Source organism: Taudactylus pleione, unplaced genomic scaffold (assembly GCF_031769625.1).
Source record: "Taudactylus pleione unplaced genomic scaffold, aTauple2 ptg000034l, whole genome shotgun sequence".
In the NCBI taxonomy this organism is placed as follows: domain Eukaryota; kingdom Metazoa; phylum Chordata; class Amphibia; order Anura; family Myobatrachidae; genus Taudactylus; species Taudactylus pleione.
The window spans coordinates 745383-763896 of NW_028284436.1; the positions used below are offsets into that span (position 1 = coordinate 745383).

The 18514-nt window shown below is 44.7% G+C and overlaps 1 protein-coding gene across 1 annotated transcript in view; it reads left to right on the forward strand.

Moving 5' to 3' along the window:
• The first annotated feature begins 9755 nt into the window (after positions 1-9755).
• The window catches only part of ABCC2 (ATP binding cassette subfamily C member 2), a 157283-nt gene continuing 148524 nt past the window's right edge, over positions 9756-18514 (forward strand). The window contains exon 1 of the mRNA XM_088452208.1: positions 9756-9797. Coding sequence (XP_088308334.1) covers positions 9756-9797 — 42 coding nt within the window. The remainder of the gene's footprint in view (positions 9798-18514) is intronic.

Consider the following 18514-nt stretch of genomic DNA (forward strand, 5'->3'; position numbering starts at 1 on the left):
GTCCGTTCGCGGCGCACGGCATCCCACCCTCGCCGTGATATGGCAGTCGGGAAGCCGACTGTCGGTATTAAGGCAGCCGGCTTCCCGATTGTATACCCTCTCGACTGCCCTTTTCATTCTATCCCAAACGCTGCTGTCCATCTGTCTTCGCTGGGCGTTAGCCTCCCCCTTTGCAATCTGCCTCTCTTCTGGCTCACTATCCCCCTTAGTGTCCAGTTTAAACTTCTTACCCCAACGTATAAAGTTCTTAATAACTTTTCCCCTCCTATATGTCCAACCTCATTTCTGTACATGCACGCAAAACATATATTTACATTAAAGCCTACCAGCCCTTCTCTTAATCTCCTCTTACCTCTCTGCCCTTGATCAGCCCTGTTTCCCAGTTCACGCTTCCACCGTTCACCCCTCTCCTTAGAATGTAATGGTGCATACACACAGGGCGATCTGTTCAGCGATCGATATCATTGGACGATCTCCCTTAAAATTCCCGGTGTGTTGGTTGAATGATATTATTCATCCACACACCAACAATATCACCCACGACCAACGGCCATTCCCTCCTGCAGGCACTGATAGATATCGCCCAGGTTGGCCTGCATGCATGCATGGATGATTAGCGATATCGTTATCGTCCATGCAGGAACGCGCATCGTTGGTCGATCATTGGCAGCATAAAAATGAATGATTTAATGATGAACGATATTGTTATCGTTCATTTATATCGTACCGTGTGTACGCAGCATAAGCTCTCTTTCGTCCCGTTCCCCCTGTAGCACTATCCATAGGCCTCATTCCTGATCCTGTTCTTTAGTTCCAGATACAAACTCCTGGTTTTAACTTGGGCCTATGCTCCTATGATCCAGTCTCTTCATTCTGACCAATCAGATTCTAGCTATCATTTTTCTATTGCACCCTAGTAAATTACAGACATAATCTGGTTGCTATGTAACTGATTGCAATTCAAAATATTAAGAAATGATTTGATTACCTACAAGGATAGCTAATATAGAAATGAGTTTAGTATCTTCTCTGTATTTCAATTCAAACAGAGAATGAGTGGGCACTATTGATCCTCATACTAGAAGCAATAGGGGCTCTAAGAAATCAACGTCACATAACTAATCTCAGGGGTAGTGATCTGTGATGACGGTCTTGCAGATAAACCGGAAAAGAAGAAATATCTGATAAGAACAAAGCGATTGATAGAAAACCCACAAGACAGTGAACTGTCCCTGTAATACAGAGGTCGCACAGTCAGATCTGTACCTGCGCCAGGGCGGCTCCTGCTCATGCGCAAAACATCATAAAAAGTGCGTAAAATTCTAAATACCATCCAACTGAATGAGGCCCACAATCGCCATCTGATAATAGATAGGAGGGCAGCTGAAAACTACTGAATTCACCCCAAGAATCCAAAATATGTGACATTCCATGATTCCAATAATAACTCCTCATTTACAGTATTAGGATTATAAGAAAAGCAATGGGTAAAAATTACAAACTTAATAAGGAGCCATAAACATCAAACTTTCATGATTTTACTCTCATTTCATACCTCTTTGTTTCCATTTTACTTGGATGAATTTTTAAATAAATCGTTTTACGACATTGTAAACATACAGAACGACAGTATTTCTTAGTGCTGGCTGAAATACATGGGGGAGATTTAACATCTTTAACATAGGATAAGTTGCTATGGAAACACCTTCACCTGTCCTCTTAGACGGTTTGATAAATCTCCCCCTTAGTACACTACTGTAGCAACGCCAGATTACCTACACTCCAGCAAGGGTTGTTTTCCCACATCTGTGTGGACGTAGCGCAAGATACCAAGTTGGTTTTGTGTCCTCTTTCTGTGCTGCAAACATTTTGTTAACTTTAAAAAAAAAATATTCTGTATATATGTTAGTTTGCCATGTTTAATGATGTCAGAGAAAGCTTCTCAGTGCACACTGAGCCTGCTCCTGCCAGGGCTTGGGCTGTTCCCATTCTCATTAGTATGCGTAGCAGTTACCTGCCCGCACGATAGCTAATTTCATGCCTACATGTGAAAGTCTGAATGTAGATAAAACTGTAACACACAGTAAAAGAATCAACAATCATTAGAGAAATAAGGACATTACTGTAGACTCCCCGAAACAGAAATGTAACAAATCCACAAATTAAATACCTTTACCCCCAAGAATGTTTCAAGATTTTGAACTCAAGTGGCTTTTGGAACAGTGATCTCTTCCCATTCACTCCATTCTGTTCAGTTTTTTTGTTTACATTGAGTATTTGTTGTTAATTTTAAAGAGCACAAACAAACAGAATAATAAAACAAAATAAGTGCGGTAGACAAGGAAAAGAAGTGCAGCATTGGCAATGTCATAGAGTATAACAGTATGCGGAAGGACATAGATGAGCAATCAGGATATACATAAAATCCCCAAGAAACGTAGCCTGAACCCTAAAAGGGGACAATGAAAATAACTGCACAACATAACAAACCAAAATCAGAATATGTAAATAGACCCCGTCCACCAAAATAATGCCGTATACCCAAAACAAACCTCCCCATAACCCCCCACCCTATATGACCTAACCCCTACCTAGGCACACTTGGATCCCATAAGAACCCTTCTCCTCCAAACTATACTAACTACTTAAAGACCCAATCCCCCCACCCCCCCCAAAAAAAGGATAATAAACTATAGAACTGACCAGGGCAATGAACAAAATGACCTTAAGCTAGGCTAAAGCTGGGTATACATTAGACGATAATTTGAATGATTTGCCCACGACAGATCAGAACGACAAATTCGTCAAGTGTGTACGCACTATGCGCACTCCCGCAGTGTCTTCAGGTTGGGCCTACATGCTGCTCAATCTAAAAGTGTGACTGACGCTGCCATGTATGTGGCCGGGGAACAAACTATCGTACGGTCATTCACCGGATTGTGTAGTGTGTATGGGCCGCGCGATATGTCGTCTGTAGCATCTACCGTTGGCTGGGTACACAGGTCATCTAATGTGTAACCAGCTTTAAACTCAGCTCTCCTGCTATAGGAGAAAATGGATCTCCTCCCATACAAAATACTTGTCATAACACAATCAAATATGTAATAGACAGAATGATATAATCTATAAAACATTAGTCCGGCCAGGCCTGAGCCTCCTGCGAAAATAAAAGCCAAGAAACTGTCCCGTCCCAGCCTACCCAAAAACAAACAGAAAAAACATAGTAGTTGAGTGACAAATCTTGGAGCCTCAGCACATCCATTAGGAGTAAAGAACTGAACTTTTGACGAAGCGCAGCAAACCCAAAACTCCCAGACACAGAGTAGTTGGAAAACTCAGTCCACAGCCTTAGGGAAGGATAAATCCAAATTTCATAGAAGGTACGAGGACAGCAGGAGCAGAAGACACAGGCACATCCATCTCAACCCCTTCATAAGTCGACCCAGGAGCATAACAGGGAATCATGCTATCCATCTGCAAGTCTTCAAACTTACTAAGAATCTTCTGGGTAGATAATTTAATTGCCTGAAGGACCTGATACAAAGAACTATCCATACTTGAGGTATGGAGCCATGGATCGATCTGTGAAACTTGAGTCCAGGAAAAGTCCATGATAGCAAATGGCAGGAGATCTAGTTTAGGAGATTCAAAGTGGCAGGGAGATCGGATCAATGAACGTAGAGAGGCACTGCGACAATATGGCGGTGGCGGCGGCAAAACAAATCATAATCAAAAGCTCACCAACATGTACTGCAGAGGAGGCAGGCTTACAGGAGGCATCAGGCAGGAACTACCAACATTGAGACAGACAAGCCAGCCGGTCATCCAGTCTGCACACCGGGATGTATCAGCATCGCAAGGATATCCAGAAGGTGGCCAGGGAGGATCACAACAACAAAATGGTGGCAGCCCTCATCCCAGACGCCCCAGGCAACGAACAGACAAGCTGGAGCCACCGAGAAGCCAACAGTGGGAGCCGGCGGTAGGACCTCAGCAGATGCAGCCGAGGGTAAGTATAACCACAGCAGGTAATCGCCACTCCAGTAGAGTGCCGCGGGAGCCGGGGACAGAACCACCAGGTCAAGATATAGAGGAGGGCCCAGCCTCTTCGAGAAAAATGTAGGGATATACCCAATATAATCTTTCATCCCACTTCATGTTCAAATTGCCGTTTTGAGAGGCTATTATATAATTGAGCCTTAATCAGGGACAGATTAACAATGTGGCAGATGGGACTATACTGCCAGGCACCCACATCATAATAGGCCCATCATCATGACAGTATGATGATGACCAGTCACCAGAAGCCAGGCAGTCAGCCATACATCATAAGCATTACAATAGTATTTCTATTTTCTTCACAAAATTTTATGCAATTTTTCTACTTTTACATATTTAGATAAGCATTGGAGCGGTCAGTGCAGAGGGAGTACACTCCCACAGCGCGCTCGGCCACACCCACACAGCACTGGTCACACCTCCTCCGCCTCCCACAATAGGCCCTTGGTCATTTCCAGGCCATATGGCCTTTAATTCAGTGAAAGAGCCTTTGGGTAATTCGCTATTCCTTCCTTAAGGCTACCTTCCTTTAGAGCAGTGTTTCTCAAACAATTTTTTCCCTCATCTTTTTTTGCTTTTTTTTTATCTAGGTACCTGTGTAAAGTACAAACGTTAACAATACAAGCAGGGGCAGTTATTTCTGTGCACTGTGATAGAGGTTAGGCCTAGGAGTTCTGTATTCCAAGTGTCTACACACCTTCTACACCTCATTACAAGAAGGATATAACAGCCTGGGAGGGACCACAAGAAGACAGCCTTAATAATTATGGGAACGGCCAGGTTACATTATAAAGAGCGATTAGACAAAGTGGGCTTGTTCGCATTAGAAAAAGGCGCCTTAGAGATGATGTAATTATTATACAGACTTCCGATTTCTCGGGTAGTCCCCCTCAACCCCAGAAGAGTGGGTGGATGTCTTGCGCCCTACCCACTTCCTTGTGAAATGGGCAGGACGGGGATTATACTGGTAATTATACTGGTAATTGCGGCTCTGAAGGGAGAGGGCAGGGCTAAAATGATGCAAATCGCGTCATTATAGCTCCAACCCTCACCACGGAGCCGTGATTAGCAGCATTTTGCCGTTGAAGGGGGTGGGCATGTTAAGAGCCTGCCCCCAAAGTGGTAATTTGCATCTTGGCACTGGGCTTTTCCTGAAGAGGAGAATTAAAAAGTAGACAAGTATGTGTTACAGACTGTGCATAGTTCTGCCAAGGGAGACACTGATAAAAGTGACTGAATATGATCTACATTTATTTTTCAACTTCGCTAATTATGAGTAAAAGAAAATGAATAATAAAATCTTGGCAGCAGTACAGGGGTTAATCCATACTCTACTATGGATGTAGGCTAAGGTTTGCAACCTGTAAACAAGCTATTTATGAAGGAGGAGTGATAAGAGTGATTACTTTCTCCCTCTAATAATTAACAGATGAATGACTTGCCTGTTAGACTGTGCACATTGGACCCCAAGTTCTATCCCCTGTTATAGTGACATCGAATAGAATCCTCCTGCATCAAGTATTCTCTCCACCTCTGCCTGGGAATGACATTGCAGATTTTATATAGGTGATTTAAGTGCTTACTCATCTGTATTTTGTGACACATATACAAAATACAGAATATGCAAAATTTAGCTTTGCTAAAAAGGAGAATCTGCCTTCTGAAATTTGTCATTCCCAATTTTAAAAAGAGTTTCATATGTTTTTATTTGTTTTTCTGTTTCGTTACAGCCCGTGCACACATTCATTGGGTATGCAGTCGGGAAGCCGGTGGACCTAATCCCGACAGCCGGTTTCCCGACTGTCATATCCCAGCAAGAGTCTAAAGACAGGCGTCGATAAGCCGACGCCTGTCATTAGACATACACCGGGAGCCCGACACCCGGCATCTCTATCGAAGGGACGCCGAGCTCGGATAGCCGCGGGTTAGGTTTAGGGTTCCCGGGGGGGACTTAGGGTTAGGCACCCCCCCCCGGGGGACTTAAGTTTAGGCAGCGGGGAAGGGGGGTTAGGTTTAGGCACCCCTAAGGGAGGGTTGGGGGGGGGAGGGAATTAGTTTAGCTAATACCTGAAGACGATCACGATTTCCACTGCTGCCGGGATATTGGTATCGGGATTCCAACCGGCGGTAAATCATACCGATTCCATTCATTTACGTTCGACATTCGATCCATGCACTGGTAAACGTTTCTATACTAATGGCATCACAGTATAGCACAAACAGACCTGTACACACACACACTCCTTACAAGCCATTGCTTGCACTTTTAACAGCCGTCGTTCTTCTACACAGCTACAGTATAGTCAGAGAACATTTAAATAGATCTATTTCTTGCTACAGATGTACCCACATTCACCATGTGTGGCGCGCGGCCTAGGCTGGGTACACACTATAACAATATTGGCACGATTTGTAGTTTCCAGGCAAATTGGAACTATTAATCCTACATATCATGCAGTTTGTATGCACGATTGCGCTCTGCCGCGACTCATGTACAATATCTTTTGGTAGGGCGTGCTACATGGCCAATCAGAAGACATCGTGTATGAGGTGGTGCACTTTAATTAAGGACGGAATGAGATATCGTTCTGTAGTTCATTAAATTGCACAGTGTGTATGGGCAATAACAGATAGCCCGGGACAAAGGGAATTTGTCCCGATTGCCCATTGTTGTTGTGTGTACCCGGCCTTAGACACTCCGCCGCAGGTAGAAATTTGTACAGTTTCCTAAAGTTTGCATCATATTCGCATCGTTGCTGCATACAAAGTCTCTCACAGTGCACCAGACACACTAGATTAGTACTTTTGTTGCAAATTAATTGGTATAAAGTTGCATATTAAGCAAATAATATAGATAATATAGAAACCGTTGTAATTCCTACACCGTTCACCTGATTTGGATGTAATTACCCTCAAATTAAATCTGAAAGTCTGCAGTTAAAGCACATCTTGTTTGTTTCATTTCAAAGCCATTGTGTTGGTGAATAGAGGCCAAAATATGAAAATTCTGTCAATGTCCAAATATTTATGCACCTGACTGTATAAGTAACTTTCTAAAATCAATATATTAGTTTCCACTCAGTGAACCTATAAATATCGGGTCTGATGAGTTGAACGCATGTGGGTTTGGTGAATTGGGGGAGATGTATCAAGCCTTGGAGACAGATAAAGTGGAGAAATATTAAGGACCTGATTCAGACCCGATCGCTAGATGCGGCCGCTCGCTCTCCGCATATGCAAATTCAGCTAAGTGACGTCAAGGCAGGCGATCTCACGGGAAGGCATAGGCATGCCCACTATGTCTTGGCGAGCGATCACTTTGTGTTTTCAGATGCCCACCATCCTGTCTTTAGCCGCCCACTAGCGTACGTCATCTCCAGGAAGTATATACAACCATCGGTACATCGGGAACCATAGGATCAGACCGCAGCGCTTGTGGTTGACTGTACCCTACCGCAAGCACGGCGAGCTCTTCATGGTAGAATTATACAAAGTGACGTGTACTATGACGCTGCCTGTTAATTATGCACACCTCTGAAACGGCGTTGAAACACTCAGGCACTCCTGCGTTCGTAACTCCACTCCCCCGTTACTACAGCCCTGCCCCTGTTATTACCCACAAACGGCCTCTCCTGTCACTCATTCCACTGGGCTGTCTTACCCGATCGCTCAAACTAGTTTGCGCACTGCGATGCATACGCATGTATGTCATAAGTACGGAAGAGGCTGAGTCGTGTGCTACTGCATCTGTAGCTGTGTTACTAACTTGAGTAACAGCTGTGTGGCACAACAGCTCATTCGCAGGTAGATCACAGTCTGTGAGGACGTGTTTATGGAATTGCTGGCAATGCAGAGTCGTGAGTGTGTGTAATTACGCCTATTTACAGATGGATCTCTTGTATCGGGGATTGGGCTGGTGTAAGTGTACGCTGGCCATGGTGACGGCGATTCTGTTGCAGAGATGCGTACCACATCTGCATATGGGCAAATATCTGCCATTTTCCCGTACTCGCAATGTGCGAGAAATTCTGTCCGACTCAGCCTCATCGTATTTACTTTCAAATTATAACTAACAATAAAATATGCCATCCAAAATACAGGTGTGTCCTCATTTGCCCATCCTTATGGCGCCGCACAGATGCTTATACACGGGCAGCGATTCTCTGTTTGTGGTACCAATATATTGTTTAGCGTCTCTGTTGCAACACAGCTGCATTCATATCCAAAGCCGCTTATACTGTACTGCAGCGGTTCCCAAACTGTCTTGAATCACGGCGTGGCCACGAGAACGTCTTTAAGACACGCCCCCTTTCCGTCGCTCTTGGGGGTGTGCCCGGTACTTACGGACATGCCAGGCTGCCCCCAAGCGCTGCTGACTCAGTGAATGTATGTCAGGCGCATGCTCCCGGCATCCATTAACCGGCGGTGACCGATGCATCGCTATTTTCCCCACCCGCGGGACACTGCGACCTGTGGGTGGGGACAGAATTCGGCAGGCTGTTTTAGCGGGGCACCGCTAAGAGGGGCAGGGCTCATTTTGCCCTATATAAATCGGGCAGGTGGGGCGGCGCCCCGCTTAAACAGGCTAACGGGAAGTACGCTAATGTAGTAAGTCGCACATTAAGCACAATGCTGCGTGGCAGGGAGCATGGTGCGGCGTCCTCGGTCATTTGTCTTTCTTTCTGTGGTTACCCTCCAACATGCACACTGCTGCTGCATACAGTGCCATCGGCAGTGTCCAGGCTACTTGTACATTGTACTATTGTCGCATTAGCGATTCGACTAAAATGCATATTCATTACAAATCGGATTGGCAGAACGCATACATAATCTGTGACCTGCCAAACAGGGCTATTTAGTGCGGTTGGAGAGTAGGTTAGTGCGGTTGGAGCGTAGGTTAGTGCGGTTGGAGCGTAGGTTAGTGCGGTTGGAGCGTAGGTTAGTGCGGTTGGAGCGTAGGTTAGTGCGGTTGGAGAGTAGGTTAGTGCGGTTGGAGCGTAGGTTAGTGCGGTTGGAGAGTAGGTTAGTGTGGACACATGTGTGAGGGTATTTAAGAGAATATTTTTATTGAAAAGTTGCCAGTTTAAGTAAAAGTAAACAAAAATGATGGTCCTTCCTATTTACCATTGTTATATAATGATTACATAGCTCAGTAATTCTATTCACCATACCCCAGAATTGAGAAGTGAGCTATACCAAGAATGGGGACATACTTTCACCAGACTATAAACTACAGTTGTATAATATTTTCTGTCCCTGACTTTGTAATCTTTGTTTTTCCAGTATCATCGTGAGTCTTCAATACGTCACAAGATTGGAATGGCACTAGGGGGCCACTAGCGTCCTCTCTGGGCCTAATGAGAAATTAGTTAAGACAATTACGGAAAGTGACAGTCAACTCCCTGCATGTCATAAAACAGTATTCCTGGCGTTTCCCAATGAGACTGTTTATAAGGAGCTCTGCCGTTATGGAAGTAGTTAACATTTAACCCAACTGTAGTGCAATAGGCCTGTGGTGAACTGAGATGTCCCTTTGGGGAGTATACTGAGTAGAGAGGGCGGACGGGGTGACTTTTACCCTGCTGAATCACAGTGTGAGGACATTGCTGCAGACATAAGCCATGAGGAATACACAACACACTTAATAATCGCCAGAGACCATATTGTGAGCCTGGCTGCTCACCCCCACATGAATCATGTCTACGGTTTTAGACAAATACTGCGGCTCCGTGTTCTGGGTAAGTCTTTTCCTTTGATACTTACTAGCTGAATATTTTATTTGCGTCACGACGGTTGGGGTGCTTCAAAAATATAGATGTGATGTCATCGTTATGTGTAAAATAATGTATTTGGTACACAAAAATCAAACAGAATACAGAATAAATGTTGATATAATGTCAAGATCAAAAGGGAAAAGGGATCTTTGAATTATTGTGACAAATGATTTGAAGGTCCATTATCTGTGGGAAAAGCCAGGATACTTGGTTGTGTAGTGGTATTAGTAGAGGAAGAGGGTGGGTTATATTGTCACTATATAGGTCACCGGTAAGACCTCACCTTGAGTACTGTGGGCCTGATTCATCTGCGCATGCATATGGGTTTTAGTACGCATGCGCGAACCAGTCAGTGCGGTCAGAAATCATGTGCTCGCAAAATAGCGAATGCCTGCTAATTTGAGTGACAGGATGAGGCGTTTGTGGGTGGTAACAGGGGAAGGTGCTTGAAAACGGGGAGTGGAGATCCGAACGCAGGCGTGCCAAACGGTCAAAACGGGCGTTTTAAGGGTGTGCATAATTAACAAAGAAGCGTCATTGACCACGTCACTTGGTTGTCTTTTAGGGCCTGATTCAGAGCCGTTCGCTATTTGCGGTCGTTCGTTTAAAAACAAGGGGTGGCTATTCAAATGTTCCGTACGCACATTGCAGTCTGTTCACACCTCTAAGTCTGAACGAGCGTGCAAAACATACGCTCGTTTATTTGTTAAAAACGCCCCCTGGCCGCTCGCATCCTACGTCATGTCCGCTATTTATTAGATTAATCGAGTACATCGACCAGCGTATGAACTGCTCGCTATTCTTGTGGTTGGTGTTTGCTACCACAAATTTGCGAGCAGTTCTGGCTCTAAAATAACCCAGTGACGTGGTCAATGACGCTGCTGTTTTAAATATACACACCCATAAAACGCCCGTTTTGACCTTTAAGCACGCCTGCGTTCGGATCTCCACTCCCCATTTTCAAGCACCATCCCCTGTTACCACCCACATACGCCTCATTCTGTCACTCAAAATAGCAGGCACTCGCTATATAGCGTACAAACGATTTTCGGCCGCACTGACTGGTTCGCGCATGCGTACTAAAAACCGTACGCATGCGCAGATGTGCAAACATCGCTCGGAACGAGCGTACTGCCGCTAACGAGCGGCTCTGAATGAGGGCCTTAGCCTGAACTGCTCGCATGATTGTGGTAGAAAAATGCTACCACAAGCACTGCGAGCAGTTCAGACGCCTTTCGATGTACTCGATTAATCTAATAAATAGCGGAGATGACGTATGGTGCGAGCGGCCAAGGGGCGTTTTTTTCAAAATAGCAACCGCATGTTTTGTTCGCTCGTTCAGACATAGAGGCGTCAACAGACCGCAATGAGCGAGCGCTTAATTTAAATATCCGGCCCCTTTTTCAGAACGAGCGTCCGCAAATAGCGTTCGGCTCTGAATCAGGCCCTGTGTACGATTATGGAACCCTCTCTACAAATATACATGACTAAAACAGAAAACATTCGGCTGTGTAACAAAACTTTTCAGGACAGACTTCAAAAGCTGAACACGTGCAGCTAAGAGGAGAGATGGGACAGAGGTGATATGAAGGAAACATTTAAATATATCAAAGGTATCACAGAGCTCCAGAAGATGTACAGCCGTGGCCAAAAGTTTTGAGAATGACACTAAGTTTGATGCTTCAGTGTTTTTAGACCATTTTGTCATATGTTACTATGGTATACTGAAGTAACATTACAAGCAGGTAAGCCACCAGGTACGATATGTCGACATTTAATTTTTAACATTCTCATGTCAACATATCATATCACACCCCATAAGGTTAATTGATCCTTATTCCCACAATAACTAGACCATCTTGGGAGAGTTTAGGAAAACAGGCGCAAAAGAAATCAGCTGCTGTACCCCAAAGGATCTCTTCTCGTTTGCTGAATGTTTCTAAAATAATGGAATCTGTTTGATGACGGCACCTTTCCCATGTGCAGCTGTCTCCTACGTACTCTCATCTTGGCTATGGAGAAACTATCTTTATCCATTTATTTTTACAACCAAGATCACACGGAAATGAACAGGGGATACAATGTACAATGATCGTAGATCAATAATTCGGGTGTGGCACAAAAGTCGACACCAGAATTCCGACAGGGACATAATGTCAACAGCTTGACATAAAGTATTTAGGGTATTTCAAGCATAAAGCTGGGCACACTATGCAAGCCCCTGCAATGAAAAAAACACATGGGGCATACTTGGGAACCCCCTAGAGTCTAGTACACTAGTTTTTAACTTTGTCCCCCAACTTTTTTCTTTTTCGCCCCCAAAATGAAAGGGAATTTTTGGGTGTCCATAAGGGGTTTTTTCTTTTTCATTTTTGACGTTTACCTTTGGGGGACTGTCTGAAGGCTGCACGGGAGTTCCCGCAACGTTGCACCCCAAAACCCCAATTCTGCACTTTTTTCCGCCTGCTATTCATAGGCGAAACTTTTCCGCCTATTACATTGCATTGACTTTCTGCCTAGGAGGAAAGTCTTTCACATTGAATACGGAGTAAAACCCAAACAGGCGAAAATTACGTCATCGGCGAAAAGTATTCGCCAAAAACACGCGAAAACGGCTTTCCGCTTCAAATTGAATATGGCCCCATGATGTTGGTGCTGATTCTCTTTGATGATTAGTATGAAACTGACATTTTAAGTACCTTAGACTGCGCACACAATGGAGTTTGAAATTATTTTTTTAACCCATGCTGCAATACAAGTATATACACTCCTCTGCCATAACATTAATACCACTGACAGGTGAAGAACATAACATTGAATATCTCATTACAATGGTCAAGTGGTGGGATGTATTAGGCAGCAAGTCAGCTCTTGAAGTTAATGTGTTGGAAGCAGGAAAAATGGGCAAGCCTAGGGATCTGAGCGACTTTGATAGGGGCCAAATTTTGATGGCTAGACGACTGGGTCAGAGCATCTAAAAAACAGCAAGTCTTGTGGGGTGTACCTGGTATACAGTGGTTAGTACCAAACAAAAGTTACCCAAGGAAGGACAATAGGTGAACTAGTGACAGGGTCATGAGAGCGTAAGGCACATTGATGTGAATGGGGAGGGAAGACTAGCCCGTCTGGTCCTATCCCACAGAAGAGCTACTGTAGTACAAATTGAAAGTTTTTGCTGGCTATGATAGAAAAGGTGTCAGAACACACAGAGCATCGCAGCTCGCTGCATATGGGGCCCTGACTGGTCAGAAGTGCCCATGCTGACCCCTGTCCACCACGGAAAGTACCTACAATGGGGGTCAGAACTTGACCATGGAGCAATGGAAGACGGTGACCTGGTCTCATGGATCATGTTTCTTGTACATTATATGGTGACCATGTGTCTGTGTATCGTTTACCTGAGGAAGAGCTGGCACTAGGATCCACTATGGGAAGAAGGCAAGCCAGCGGAGGCAGTGTGATGCTCTGGGCAATGTTCTGCTTGGAAACCATGGGTCCTGGCATTCATGTTGATGTTACTTTAAACACGTTCCACCTACCTAAACATTGTTCGGACCAAGTACACCCCTTCATGGCAACGCTATTCCCTGAATGGCAGTGGCCTCTGTAAGCAGGGTAATGCGTCCTGCCACACTGAGAAAATTGTCCAGGACTGGTTTGAGGAACATGATAAAGAGTTCAAGGTGTTGACTTGGCCTCCAAATTCCCCAGATCTCAAACCGATCGAGCATCTGTGGGATGTGCTGGAAAAACACGTCCGAGCCATGGAGACCCCACATCGCAACTTACAGGACATAAAGGATCTGCTTCTAACGTCTTGGTGCTAGTTATCCCAGGACATAGTCAGAGGTCCTGTGGAGTCCATGCCTCATTGTGTCAGAGCTGTTTTGGTGGCACAAGGAGGACCTAAACAAAATTAGGCAGGTGGTTTTAATGTTATGGCTGATCGGTGTACATGCATTGTGTTTTTGGGTGCATTTGATATGCTTTTAAGAAGCTTTTACACAAACTGGATTATTTTAATCATACATCTGTGTCAAAACCAGATGTGGAAATGCATTAGTAAACTCTTATTAGCTGCACTTATACTTACAAATCACTACTGTTGAGATGAATGTAAGATGACAACTGCATTGCTAAGTCATATGCACTGAGATGGGTCAGAAATTATAAAAATAAAAAAAACACAATTTAGTGCAATGCTAGGTAAATGCATGTAAACACAATTATGTACGGTCTCATCTGGTACAGTGATTTTTATCTTCACATCTGTTTTTGTGCACTTACAAAGCATCTGTATTTTCCCTTACTGCTCTCTTATTCACAAGAATAGCCAGTATGGTTTCTTAGGGCCTGATTCAAAGCCGCTCGCGAGCATAAAGCGCTCGCAAGTGGCTCGATGTTTCCCCACTGCGCATGCGCGGGCCCCGTCCAGCGACTGAAGCTCAGTCGCTACGGGGCTCGCTACAAGACGTAGCGTCTGTCAATGGGGAGTGACAGCTCGCCCCGTTTTGTAGGCGGGTAGGGGGAGTGGCTGCACAAACGCAGGCGTTCCTTTAGGAACGCCTGCCGTTTGTGGGAGGCCCTACTGACATCACCACTATTAGAGCAGGAAGTCCACTAGGCCTTGCGGTAGCCGAGACCCTACCACAGGGTCTCGTCGTGAGGCCGATGGTCGCGATTATCGTGACGGCCTCCTGGCCGCTCGCACAAGCTGTGGGAGGTCTCCCACAGCTTTGTGAGCAGCCAGAGAAAAAAAAAAAAAAAACACACCCACAGACCGGGTCTGAATCAGGGCCTTTATCTGCACTCCTTGTATGAAAAATATACCAAAAGCCAGGCACATTATGCTGTTGGTCCATCCTTCTATGTGCATGCGTGGGGGCCCGTGCACTACCAGACTCTAGGGCAGTGATTCCCAACCTCGGTCGTCAAGGCACACTAACAGTCCTGGTTTTAGTTATATCCATGATTGTGCACAGATGGTTAAATCAAAATCACTGAGGTACTAATTAAGTCACTTGTGCTCAAGTATGGTTATGCCTAAAACCTGGACTGTTAGTGTGCCTTGAGGACCATGGTTGGGAACCCCTGCTCTAGGGGGGTATATTTACTGAAGTGAGAGTTTTCAGAAATGGAGATGTTGCCCATAGCAATCAATCAGATTCTACTTAACATTTAACTAGCACCTTCTAGAAGATAATAGCTAGAATCTGATTGGTTGCTATGGGCATACATCTCCACTTCTAAAAACTCTCACTTTAGTAAACATACCTGTCACGCTCAGGCTATGTTGACCCTCTGCCGAGGTATTGTAAGACGTGGGAAAAGAACAGGAGGCTAGGGGCTTGGCTAAATGACTTCCTCATCCACTAGTACCGGATGTTGGCTAGACCTGACCAAAGGCTTGGAGTCTAACTTACTGGGAGGTGTTCACCAGTGACCTCTCCAAGAGAGATTTGGGCTTAAGCTGCACCCAGCAAGCAGGTCACTGCCCTTTGATCAGGTATTTGGCACAAGTGAGAAATGGAAGAACACTATCACAGGGAAAGCAAAGGAAAAAGATAATGGAAGTTTGTACTGGGGTGATATATTGAATACACACTCTGTTGATCCAGACGCAAGGCTGACACAGGAGAGTGGCACTAGGAGATTGTACTTGGATGACTTACTAGTACATATGCTGTGGCTTCAGATGCAGAACTGGCACAGGAGCAGGATATTATAAGATGGTACTTCACACACTGTGGCTTCAGACACAGAACTGTCACAGGAGAATGGTATGATGAGATGGTACTTGGATGATGTACTAAGTACACACACTGTGGTTTCAGACGCAGAACTAACACAGGAGATGACTCTAGAAGATTGTACTCAGAAGACGTATTGAGTACACACACCGTGGATGAACATTAGGAACAAGTCACTAGAAGCAACGGAGCTTGGGACCTGGAACGCTGCAACAGCACTACAGGCAACTTCTTATTGTCCAGAGCCCGGTTAAATACCCTAGTGTCAGCTGACCACAACCAATGTTACCATTGGGTAAGGGGCTAATCAGGATATAAACTGTCATGGCTGCGTCCATGAGGGTAACTGCAGAAACCACATCATGGAGCGAGCACATGGATGTCCTAGCAGACCCCAGGTATAATCCGCAGCACGTCACGCGCCACTGCGCCTGGCGTCTGACCGCTCGGGAGGTCAGGGGAAGCCGGCGCTGAGGTGATTAACGGCTGATCCTAGGCCGCAACATGACAGTACCCCCCACCCCTTTCAGGGTGGACTCCGGACACCCATGAGGCTTCTAAGGAAACTTCTTATGAAAAGCTCGAACAAGCTGTGGAGCAAGGACATCAGACGCCTTGATCCATGCTCGTTCTTCAAGTCTGTACCCCTTCCAGTCAATGAGATACTGAAGATGATTCAATCGGTGTTGAGAGTCAAGGATCTTCTCAATTTCAAATTCGACTCCCAATTGAGTATGCACTTGAGGGGTCTTGGGTGGAGAACACTGGAATTGATCAAGAGAAACATGAAATGTGTTGGAAATCTCCAACTGAGGAGGTAGCTCCAATTTATACACCACCAGATTGATAATTTCAAGAATACGATACAGTCCAATGAAGTGTGGAGCAAATTTCATGCTTGGAACCTTCAGTCGAATGTTCTTAGTTTGCAGCCATACCCTGTCTCCAATATTCAGAAGAGGAATGGCCAGACGTTTTTGATCCGCAAAGTTTTTGTAATTAATAGAAGATTTTTTTCAAGGAGGAGTTAATATATTTCCATGTATCAGACAATGATTCCACAAGATTAGTGACAGCAGGTACTTCCATGGGAGGTAAATCTTGGAAATCTTGAACACGCGGATATGTTTCATATACTGCAAAAAATGGAGTAGACTTTTAAGTAGAGTGGTACCTAAAATTGTGGGTGAACTCTGCCCATGGCAATAAATCGACCCAGTCATCTTGAGAAGAAGAAACGAAAAGTCTAAGAAATGTTTCCAATTCCTGATTCACCCTCGCAGTTTGGCCATTTTTCTGCGGGTGATAAGCGGAGGAAAACTTCAGCCCTCCAGAATTTGGCCACAAATTTCACACCTCGATCCGACACTATCTCTTTGGGTAGTCCATGAAGACGGAAGATGTCACAAATAAACATTTTGGCCAACTGTGGAGCAGAAGGAAGTCCCACCAAGGGAATAAAATGGGCCATTTTTGAAAATCGATCTACTACCACCCAGATAGTATTATGTCCCTTGGAGTGTGGTAATTCAGAAATAAAATCCATCGACAGATGAGTCCAAGGAACATCAGGAATATGTAGAAAGGGCCAATAACTTTGTTGCGCGTGGATTTATGCTGAGCACACTTGGCTCAGGAAACAATAAAATTCAGGACGTCTTCCTTAATAGTGGGCCACCAGTAGGAGCGCTGTAAAAGTTTTGAGGATGCTCGAGTGACCAGCAAACAAGGAGGCATGAGCCTAGGTTAATAAGTTCTTACGCAACTGAGGTGTTACAATGATCTTGCCAGGAGGAGGAGGAGGAGGAGGAAGCAACTGGGTGTGAGCAAAGACAAGAGGATCTAGAATAGGACGAACTTGAGGTTGTTCTTTTTCTTCCTGTGGAGGCAGAAAGGACCGGAAGAGTGCATCAGCCTTTTTATTTTGTATGCCAGGACGAAATTGGACTTTAAAATCAAACCTGGAAAAAAAAAAGAGACCAGCGAGCTTGTCTGGCATTCAAACGATGAGCTGTCTTGAGATAAAGAAGATTCTTATGATCAGTGATGATAGTAATAAGAAATGTAGCGCCTTCCAAAAGGTGTCTCCATTCCTCTAGTGCCAATCTCATAGCCAACAATTCTTGATCCCCTATGGCATAGTTCTTCTCAGCCGGGGAAAATTTACGAGAAAAGAAACCACAAGGGTGATTATTTCCATTTTCAGCCACTTGAAACAGTACAGCTCCCACTCCTACTGAAGAGACATCGACTTCTAACGTGAAGGGTTTTTCAAGTTGTGGGTGACAAAGAATTGGAGCTGTGGAAAAAGCTGTTTTGAGGGCTTGGAAGGCAGCCACCGCTGCCAGAGGCCAACACAACAGGTTAGCACCCTTCTTAGTGAGACCCGTGATGGGAGCGACAATAGTAGAAAAGTTTGCAATTAATTTTCTATAATAATTAGAGAAGCCAAGAAACCGTTGGATGGCTTTCAAGGAGTGCAGTTGGGGCCAGTCTTGGATGGCTCTTAGCTTGTCTGAATCCATTTGAAGGGAATTTCCCGATATGATGTGCCCCAAAAATGGCACGGAGGAGTGTTGAAAAAGTAATTTAGAGATTTTCCTGTACAGATGATGACTTCGAAAGACGGGACAAAACCTCTCTGATATGTAAGTAATGGGATTGCAGGTTCTCTGAAAAATTTAAATGTCATTGTGACCATCGCCAGGGGTTACAGTGATTCATCAAAGCCCCATGTCATGACTTTACAGTTTGTGTGCTCTGGATAAAGTGTGTGTATTATTATAATTCCCCTAAAGTATATATTTCAGGAAGGGTTGCTTGCCATGAATGGGTACAGTATGTCAAAACTGGATTGCATAAACTAATCAGAGCAAATGGCCATGTGACACCTAGCCTTTGAAGTCAAAGTTTCATGGACGTAGCGTCTGC